General features: G+C 48.1%; 1 protein-coding gene across 1 annotated transcript; it reads right to left on the bottom strand.

Moving 5' to 3' along the window:
* Positions 1-7,825: 7,825 nt before the first annotated feature.
* adra2a (adrenoceptor alpha 2A) lies at positions 7,826-10,390 on the bottom strand. Its single transcript, XM_060842284.1, has one exon. The coding sequence runs from the start codon at positions 10,132-10,134 to the stop codon at positions 8,761-8,763; it is 1,374 nt and encodes a 457-aa protein (XP_060698267.1). The 5' UTR covers positions 10,135-10,390; the 3' UTR covers positions 7,826-8,760.
* Positions 10,391-10,870: the final 480 nt, after the last annotated feature.

Raw genomic sequence — 10,870 nt, 5'->3', positions numbered from 1 at the left:
CGGCCCGACAAGTCCACACCGACCCTCCGAAGATCAATCCACCCAGACCCATTCCCCTATATTTACCCCTGCACATAACACTACGGGCAATTTAGCGTGGCCAATTCACGCTAACCTGCACATCTTTGGACTGCGGGAGGAAACTAGAGCACCCGGAGGAAATCCACGCAGACACGGGGAGAATGTGCAAACTCCACACAGTCACCTGAAGCGGGAATTGAACCTGGGTCTCTGGTGGGGTGACCAGGACTGTACACACACTCTAAAAGCACACTAACCAATGTCCTGTACAACCACAATATGGCATCCAAACTCCTATACTCAAGGCAACTGTGCCAAATGCTTTCTTTACCACCTCGTTTACATGTGTCACAACTTTCAAAGAGCTATGTACCTCTACCCTTAGGTCTCTCTGTTTGACAACGCTCCCCAAAGCCCTACCATTAACTGTGTCAGTTGTTTGTCTGATCAAAATGCAACACCTCACATTTATTTAAATTAAATTTCATCTGACAATCCTCAGTCCATTTGCCCAATTGACCAAGATCCCTCTGTATTCTTGGATAACCTCCCCTATCGACTATACCACCGATTTTGTTGTCATCCACAAACTTACGAACCATGTCTCCTACATTCTAAATCATTTATATAAATGACAACAGTGGACCTAGCACTGATCCCTGCAGCATATTGCTGGTCACAGACCTGCAGTCTGAACATTGGGGCTAAAGAGATCTGAGTGTATAAGTTAATGATCAGCGATCATTAATACAGAGCACCACCAAGAGCCCATTCCTGCTCCTATTTCTATGTTTCTATGTTTCCCCTCTCTCACCATCTTCTCTCAGAGGCTGGTCTTGCTGATTGAAGGACTTGGTGTTATTTTTGCTGCTCTGCTGGTGTTTTAATTGAAATTGAGCATTTATTTCCCCATGTGTTCATTTTAATAGATGAACCTTATGAAGGTTCAAAATTTTGAAATGTTTCCTGACTCATAATCAAAGATTATCCACCTCCTTCAGTAACCAGCCCCACTCAGAACTAATGACATCAGCCCTGTCTCATTCTGTCTCATTCTTGGACACACACATCTCCATCAAGGTTGGGCACCTCACCATCTCATTCTACCACAAGCCCACAGACAACCTCACAGTGGTACACTTCTCCAGCTTCCATCCGAAACATGTTAAAGCAGTCATCCCCTACAGACAAGCACTACGCATACACAGGATCTGTTCAGATGAGGAGGAACATATTGGCACCTGAAGGTGCTCAAGGATGCCCTTATAAGAACAGGGTACGATGCTCAACTCATTGATCACCACTTCTGACATGCTACAGCCAAGGACCTATCATGACCTCCTCAGGAGACAGACCCGTGATGTGAGCAATAGGGTACCCTTCATTGTCCAGTACTTCTCTGGACTGGAGAAACTACACCATGTTCTTCACAGCCTGAAACACATGATCAATGAGGATGCACACCTTGCCAAACCTTGTCCACGCCACCAAATCTCACCTTTAAACAACCACCAAACCTTAAACAGATGATTGTTCACAGCAAACCGCTCAGCATTCAGGACTACATCGACCACAAAACCGTACAACCCTGACATGGCAACCACTGCAAGATGTATCAGAGTGTCGACACAGATACCACCATTACATGTGGGGACACCACCCACCGTGTACATGGCAGGTACTCATGTGACTCAGTCAATGATGTCTATCTCACACACTGCAGGGAAGGATGCCCTGAGGCACAGTACATTGGCAAGACCAAGCAGATCCTATGACAACAGATGAATAGACACTGTGCCACAGTCACCAGGCAGGGGTGTACCCTCTCAGGGACATTGGGCCTCGGATCTTCAGGTGACCATCCGCCAAGGCAGACTTCGGGATATGCAACAATGCAAAATGGCCGAGCAGAGGCTGATAGCCAAGTTCGTTACTCATGAGGATGGTCTCAACCAGAACCTTGGGCTCATGTCACACTACAGATGACCCCACTGCACGATACACTCTTACACACACATACACAAAGACTCTTACATACTCAGACATACACATGTAGACCCTCTCTCATACACACGCTCTCTCATAGACATACACATACACGCTCTACACACACACACACTCTCTCTCTCTCTCTCTCTCTCTCTCTCACAAGCTTATAATCTATCACATTCCTGCACACACTCTTCCAAGCACGCACACATTTACAAGACCATGGGGTGAATTTGCATTTGCAGGTACATTCTATTTTGCTCAAAAAGCACACAAGCTGCAAGCAGTCAACCCATGTAATGTTTTATAAATTCCTACTTTGGAAATATAACCAGTCTGACTCAAGATTGGGACACAGACAGACTGTAACCTCACACCTTTAATGCATTGTCTGAGCTGAGATGTCACCTTTTTTAATAAAACCTCAAGTTATTTCAAGAATGTGACTTGAAAGTAGTTCTGGGATTTATATATTAATGAACCAAAACTGGCAACCCATTCTAAAAAATGAAAGATTTAACAGCAATCTCGGTTTGTTCAATATATCATTTTAGTTGCACTACACTGTGATCTTTTGTGATAAATCCTGCTCTACAGTTACCTGATGAAGGAGCAGCGGTTCGAAAACTGATGCTTCCAAATAAACCTGTTGGACTATAATGTGGTATTATGTGATTTTTAACTGTATCACACATGACGTAAACTCTGTGTAATGGACAGCAGATCAAAGAAAACTCACTTTCAATCTGCCTCATGCTCCTGAGACTCAAAACCAAGATTAGCCTTTTCTCATTTTCCCAGCGATTTCTGATTCCTCAACCCTCAGCCTCAACACTAGCTCCAGCTCCACCACTAACTTCAGGCCCAAACCCAGCCCAGTCCCAAACCCAACCCCAACCCCAGCTCCAGCCCCTAAGCATGAACCCCTGCCCCCACCCCAGACCCTGCTCCAGTCCTAGCCCCCACCTCCTGCTCTGGTCCCCACCCTCTGCCCCAGCCCCAACCAAACAGTGTAGACAACCCCAAACACTGCCAGACTCTGTAGTGCTAAATGATGCATGAACTCTCAACAAGTGGACTCTTAGTCTATTTTTCATTAACTATAAAATCTGCCATTGAAATACAGGTCACAAATCATCTAATTAACACAACTCAACTACAAAAACACAATTGGTAATAGAGGACTTCCAATAATTTATAGTCTTGAACGTCAGTCAAGCAAGTAGTTTACAAAAGTGTCATGGAACCTAATGCACTCATTCCAGAAAGAAAATAATAATTTGGAAAATCCCAACTAGCAATTCGAATTCTGTAACATTACACAAAAAGTAACAGCCAACTAACAGTGGCAAAGTTCACTGTAGACTTAGAACTAAAATCAGCATTGTTTTAATTCTCAAAGCCCCTTAAGGATTTAATATCACACATGTAGTGACAGAGTGAGGTATTCAAAATAGAATGGAGAGAGATAGAACACATGGTTAACATTGGAGAGAGTGCTCCTTCAGTAATTAGAGGTCATGACAAGCCGAGAAGCAGGTACAGGACAGGGAACAATCTGTCTAATGTTGTAAAACCTCACCTAATTAATATAATTAACTAAGACACTGAACACAAGTTCCTCAAACAAATTGATTGAATTAATGTCTAGTTGTTCAAATTAGATATCATTACATTTTGAATCATACATGGGGCCACATGAATTTAGTTTCTACAGTGACAGAAACTTAAGTGAATAACTCCCAAGTTACGGTGTGATGAAGGTGTAGGAACCCAGAGTTTTTCCGAACTGGAAGTCACACATTTACATTGTAACAGAATGCTGCTGTGTGCACTATCATTAACTCCCACTTTAGTTCATTACAGGGCAATCCAGGGCACACATTGTACAACATTTCTCTCATGTGAGACTCTGACCCGATAATCAAATATATTTAAAATGATATGGTTCATGACATCTTTCTAAAAGGCCATCTCAAATTGTGGCTTGTGCCCTCTGACCATGCCTCAGCTGGGTAACTGCTAAAACTTTTACCTGGAAAGGCATTGTCCCACTGTTCTCAAAATCTTAACAATAACCAAACCAACACACACAGACACACCTACACACAGACACACCTACACACAGATTCTGGTTACACTGAACAAGTGTAACACTCCAAACACTGCATTTAAAATGACAAAATAGACTATTGTGGAAAAAATGTTCCCCCCCCAAAAAAATGATGTGAACTGTTGGGCTATTACGTTCTGCCTCATTGCACAGGGTCCTTTAAGTAATCTAGGTCCTACCTGCCATAGAATACCCTGTTCGAACGGGTTGACTAAAAAGGCTTACACAAATGTAATGAATTCTAATTTAGCCACTGATTTTACCATTTTTTTACCAGACTTTTTCATCAACAGTGTTTGTTTAATCTTGCCTCCGAGGTGCTGAATTCTTAATTCTTCATTCAGAACATTCCAAATCTGACGGCCGTATACAGGAACGCACTTGATAAAGGGTGGAGGACCTCTTGTGGAATAGACATATTTCTTTCAGATTTCTTTAGCAACAAATCAAAACTAGCAAATAAAGTAAGACTTTTTGCATCAAATTCCATTTACTTAGCTTGCAAAGGAAAAATTAAAAGGTGACAGTAAAAATAATTTTGGGGATGGAATCAAATAGTGAGCTGGTTATTCCAAAGGGTATTCCAAAGATTATTTCATCTAAACTTTCCGTTTCCTCGGGAAAGCAGCCAAGTTAATCAAAGACCTCTCCCACCCCAGTTATATTCTCTTGCACCTTCTTCCATCAGGCAGAAATGTAAAAGTTTGAATGTGCAGATGAACAGATTCAGGAGCAGCTCTTCCCTGCAGTTACCAGGCTTCTGAATGAACCTGAGCTGAAAATATGTTGCTGGAAAAGCGCAGCAGGTCAGGCAGCATCCAAGGAACAGGAAATTCGACGTTTCGGGCATAAGCCCTTCATCAGGAATCCCGGGCAAATTTTATGCCCGAAACGTCGAATTTCCTGTTCCTTGGTTGCTGCCTGACCTGCTGCGCTTTTCCAGCAACACATTTTCAGCTCTGATCTCCAGCATCTGCAGACCTCACTTTCTCCTTCTGAATGAACCTCTCAATTGTTAATTCTAATCTTTCTCTTTGCACTCTCTCTGTGTCTATAACACCGTATTCCACATTCTGTTCTGTTACCCTGATGCACGTTGTATGGTATGTTCTGCCTTTTGAGCACACAAAACAACACTTTTCATCATATCTCGGTACATGTGATGGCAATCCATCAAATCAAAAAGCACAAACTCGGTTGTATTTACTGTAGAATGCAATTGTAGAGATTGTGTTATTTATTTATATAACTGTTAACTGGACCATTCCCATTGCCTGCTTTCGTCTGCATACTATCAATATTACTACTATTATCTGCATGTAAAACGTTAGCAAGAAAACATTTAGAAATTAGCTTTGTGATAAAAGCTCTTAATTAATTCACATCTCCAAATATAGACATTTGAATTATAATGTGATGTTCTTGTGAACAAACACAGTTGATTTCACCACCGACTTGCACTTCAGACCCTACCTTTATATTTCCTCTGTTGTTTAAACGATCTCCAGGAGTTACTGACAAACCAATTACTTTATTCCTTTTCAATTAACTCTGCAAAGCCCAAACTGAGCCAAGCTTTGAATGCACCTTCCTGTTCAAAATTCAAGGTATAAGTTATCTTGATAGGTGGTCCCTGTCTGACCTGCAGCCTCCAAATGTTTTTCCTAGTGCTGTAACATTTCCTTGGTTAGAAATGACATTTAATTATGGTTTATGCCTGTTCAGATGATAGCAATGCCCTATTTCAGATGACTGTGGATTTAAGAGCAGGTCCAGCACTTTGGTGTAACAATGAAACGGTTCTGTATTTAACGTGCTATCGTTTAAATGTTAAATTGAAGGCAACACCTGCCTCTTGTGATTGTGATGATTTGTGGTAAAATGAGAAAATGCAGTAAGTTCTGTTTCGGTCCTCGTTCATATAATCTTACCAAAAACAGTACTCCCGTCCAGCTCACTTCAAACTATATTGTGCATGAACAGCTACATTATTGATTGTAATAAAATTAATTACATGTGAAATGTCATGAGATATTTTTGAGCAATTTTTTGATGCTGGGTCTCTTTCTAACCGTTTATTCTAAGTAACACATTATGGTCCAGCACCACATTTTGTTAAAAATCAAAAATGAAACTTCTTTACAGTTTTAGTTTCTCCAAATTAATGCTCTAGAATTTCTCACCGACTCGATTTCTCTCAATGTTAATTGTGATCTATGTTTTGTTCCTTGTTGATCTAACAAATTACAAATCTAACAATATTACTACTTTAAGTTGGTGTTCACACAAAGTTAGCAAAATAAGTAATTGTTACATTTGATCTTTAACTCCCTGTCCTTTCGGGGCCTTCCAGGGACCTCTCCTCAATCTATCTCAGCAATCCCACCCACCAGGGTACCCTGACAGGCAAACGCTTTCCTCTGGTTGGACAGTCAGGAACAGAAACCTTGAGCTAAAACATTCAGATGTGAAATCCCAAAGTACTTTTCATCCAAGGCAGAGCTGAAATTGGCAATTCTCTCTCCATGAAGGGGATACTGAGGCTGCTATGTGTTTGAACGGAAAAGGGCATTAAACAAAGCAGGTGGGTGCAGTTCAGTTACAGATCCACTGTGATGTAATGAATTGGCATTGCTTTGATGGGCTGAATGGCCTGCTCCTATTCTCAGAGCTGCCATTTATCTGCAGACATTAGGCTCAATCTCCGCGTCTATCTCTATTGGCAGCTAACCACCACCAGCTGCTCAGATCTACATTCCCACTGAAGGAAACCACCAAACCCCTGACCACTGTCCCTTCTAAAGACCCCACTCCTCACGGGTCCCGAAACGTTCACTTTGCTTCTCTTTCCACTGACACTGCCGGACCTGCCGAGTTTCCCCAGCAAATTATCTTTCTGTTTCAGATTTCCAGCATTAACAAATCTATATTCAATTTACCCTGGTGACCCTGTATGCTACTCCCACACACATTACCTGCCCGAAAGTTGGTGTTGAATTTCATTTGTACATTTTTTAATGAGATAATTCCGAGCTGGAGACGGGAAAACAGCTGAAAGACTGGCACACTGTTCCCGTTAAAAACTTAACAAGTTCCCAAACTCCGTTGGAAATATTGCTGACATCTCGAACAAAACGCGACTGTTTCACAGGGAGCACCCGGAGTCACTGTGATCTGTCCCAGTAACTCTCACTGACAACATCCACATGGGGCTGCTTCACTTGGTATTATATTCCGTGGGTCTAAGGTCTATTGTTTACAATATTATCAGCATTCCTTTACAGAATAAACAGATTTAGAATGATTTTCGCTATTTGAAGATAACGTGCAGCTGAAGTGAACAGAAAGTGACTGAGATACCCAAAAGAATTTAAGAAATGCTTCATTCGAGTTTTGAATTTGAACGCGACAGGAAAATTATGTTAATCGGTAGGAATTTTGAAAATAGAGGTTTATTTTTACAGCACATGTCCGCTCTGGTCAGGAAACATCCTGATCGATTCTAATCCCATTTCTGAACCCGGACCCCTGTATCCGATAACATTACAGAAACTCGTTTACGTTCTCCTTAACCATCCCGGGGGGGGGGGGGGGTTCCCACTCTAATCTGCTTCTTAAAACTCATCCCTGCCCATTACTGCCGCCCCCTTCCTCACCTCCCCCACCCCCCACCCACACCCCCTCCCCCCCACCACCACCAACACTAAGGGGGGAGGGTTGTCCCTACCTAACCCCCCTGTGCCCCTCAATCAGACTATCCTCCGTCCTCTCTGCTGTAAAACCACTGTGAGCTGTCCAGTCTCTCTCCACCCTCAGGCAGCCTCCTGGTGAATCCCCTCAGACCCCCTCCCTCCCTCCCTCCCTCCAGTACAATCACACCTTCCCCACAGGAACCTGTCGGTTTGAGTTGCCGGCACGGTCGGCCTGTTACACTTCTCGTTTCTCGGTGGCCGGTATACAATGGGAGATATCCCCACCCCCGGGATTAAGCCAATTGCCCCTGATACCTGAGCCCACCTTGATGTTTTCCCGGCGGGTTAAGCCCTCTCCCAGGAAACGCTCAAAAACAAAACGAAACAAGGTTTTAAAATGCCTGCTTTAAGGACAGCATTGACCGGCCCTTCACCAGCAACCGCGGTTACCCTGACCCGGGACAGGGGGAGAGTCTGGGACAGGGGAGAGTCTGGGACAGGGGGAGAGAGAGTCTGGGACAGGGGAGAGAGAGTCTGGGACAGGGGAAGGTCTGGGAGAGGGAGAGAGTCTGGGAGAGGGGAGAGTGTGGGACAGAGGAGAGTGTGGGACAGGGGGAGAGAGAGAGTCTGGGACAGGGGAAGATCTGGGAGAGGGGAGAGTGTGGGGGAGAGGGAGGGAGAGAATGGAGTGAGGGGGTGGGGGAGGGGGTGTGGAGGTGAAAGGCCGGTCCTTGTGTCCTGTCCCAGGAGCCGCGGGCTGTCTCTGCCGGGACCCGGTGTCCAGCGGCGGTTCCATGATACAACAGACCAGAATCCAAAATAAACCCAAAGTCTCCCGTTTATTCTGAGCTTAAAGTCACATTTGTTTATAAATACAGACGGCTCGGGCTGGCTGGTGCCTGGGGTGGGTTTTGGAGAGTCCAGCCTCACCCCCAGGGGGGTCCTTCAGACCTTCTGAACCCGGCGCTGACCCCGACACAGAATCTTTTGAAAGGCTTTCCTGAAGTCCTGGTTGAAGACGGTGTAAATGAGCGGGTTGAGGGAGCTGTTACAGTAACCGATCCAGAAGAAGAATTTGAAGAGTTTCTCCGGGACGGGGCAGAGTTTGGGGCAGATGGCGATCAGGGAATAGGTGAAAAAAAACGGGAACCAGCAAAGGACGAACACTCCGATCACCACCGCCAGCACCAAAGTGAAACGCTTCTCCCGGTTCTTCCAGCGGCCGCTCTTGCTGCTGCTAGCCGGCCAGGGCCCGGGGCTGGGTCCGGGGCTCCGCGGGGCCACGCTGCTCACCGGCCGGCCGTCCACACAGCGGACCTGGCCCCTCGCTTTGGCCGGGCTCCCGGCGGCGGCGGTGTGTCGCGGCTGCGGTGGGTGGGAGTGCTGGCGGGCTGCAGCCGGGGACGGGGAAGGGGCTAGAGCGGGGCAGGGCGGCTGCTCCGAGGATGAGGAGTCCTCGCCCTCGGCCAGCACCGTCCCCCCGCCCCCGGCGGTGTTCTGCTGTCCCGGCTCCGGGGCTGATGGGCGGAATGGCGGCGGGCTGAGGCCGTTGTGGGTGTCTCTCGGGCGGCCCCGGTTCCGGAGCTTGGCGATCTGGTAGATGCGGATGTAGACCAGGATCATGATGATACACGGAGCGAAGAAGGAGCCGATACAGGAGGAGATGATGTACCAGACCTGGTCATTAATGTCACAGATGTTGGAGTCCAGCTCCTGGTGGGTGTTGGTGATCAGGGGGGGGCAGGAGATGGCAGCGGCGATCACCCACACCATCCCAATGATGCCCTTGATCCTGCGGGGGGTCCTCTTCAGGTTGTACTCGATGGCCTGGCTGATGGACCAATACCTGTCCAGGCTAATGGCACAAAGGTGGGCGATGGAGGCGGTACAGAACAAGACATCAAAGGCCAGGTGCACCTGACACCACAGGCGGCCAAAATACCAATAACCCATCAGCTCCTTGGCCAGAGAGAAGGGCATTACCAGGGTGGCGACCAGGATGTCGGCGGTGGCCAGTGAGACCAGGAAGAGGTTCTGGGGAGCCCTGAGGGCGCGGCTGGTGAACACGGCGATAATGACCAGGACATTCCCGAAGATGGTCAGGGCCATCAGGAGGGCGACCACCGAGCTGAGGACCAGCGCCTCCCGGAGCGGGTAAGCCAGCAGCTCGGAGCGGTTCCCGCAGCCTCCCGCCCCGGACCCGCACCGGGAACCCCCGGCGTCCAACCCCAGCTCCACCGTGTCCCGCTGGAACAGCACCAAGTCCGGGCGGCCCGGCCGAACGGCCGCCGCCAGCAGCCCCGCGCCGCCGCCGTCCATGGCCGCGGCCCCGGGGGTGAGGGGGTGGGGGTGAGGGGGGGTGGGGGGAGACCACTCCGACCCACAGTCTGTCCCTCACCGTCACCCTGTCCCGGGGGGGTCGGGAAAGTTCCCTCCTTCAGCCCGAGGCTGCAGCCCGCCCCGGGACCGGGACAGAGACAGAGACAGAGAGCGGGAGACACGGGGGGTGGGGGGTGGGGGGAGGCAGACACACACCGACACACACACGGTGAGAACTGAGAGAGCCGCCGGCCCGAGCCCGTCCTTTTATAGAGACCGCCTTGTTGCTGGGCAGATCCTGTCATCGCACCACGTGGCGGCTCAGCTCCACAGGAGGGGGGGTGACCCCCCCAAAACCCTCCCCTTCCCCAAACCCTCACTGTGCCCCTCCCTATCCCCCTCACTCCCCCCTCCCCTCACTCTCCCTCTCTTTACCCCTCACTCTCCCCCTCACTCCCCCCTCCCCTCACTCCTCCCTCCCCTCACTCTCCCCTCCCCTCACTCTCCCCCTCTTTACCCCTCACTCCCCCCTCCCCCTCACTCCCCCCTCCCCTCACTCTCCCCCTCTTTACCCCTCACTCCCCCATCCCCCTCACTCCCCCCTCCCCTCACTCTCCCCCTCTTTACCCCTCACTCCCCCCTCCCCCACTCTCCCCTCTTTACCCCTCACTCCCCCCTCCCCCACTCTCCCCTCTTTACCCCTCACTCCCCCTCCCCTCACTCTCCCCTCTTTACC

Source organism: Hemiscyllium ocellatum, chromosome 22, assembly GCF_020745735.1.
Source record: "Hemiscyllium ocellatum isolate sHemOce1 chromosome 22, sHemOce1.pat.X.cur, whole genome shotgun sequence".
NCBI classification, from domain to species: domain Eukaryota; kingdom Metazoa; phylum Chordata; class Chondrichthyes; order Orectolobiformes; family Hemiscylliidae; genus Hemiscyllium; species Hemiscyllium ocellatum.
This window is presented reverse-complemented; position numbering and strand designations above follow the sequence as displayed.

Coding starts and splice junctions, on each gene's coding strand:
- adra2a (XM_060842284.1), bottom strand. CDS start 10,134: ATGGACGGCGGCGGCGCGGGGCTGCTGGCGGCGGCCGTTCGGCCGGGC.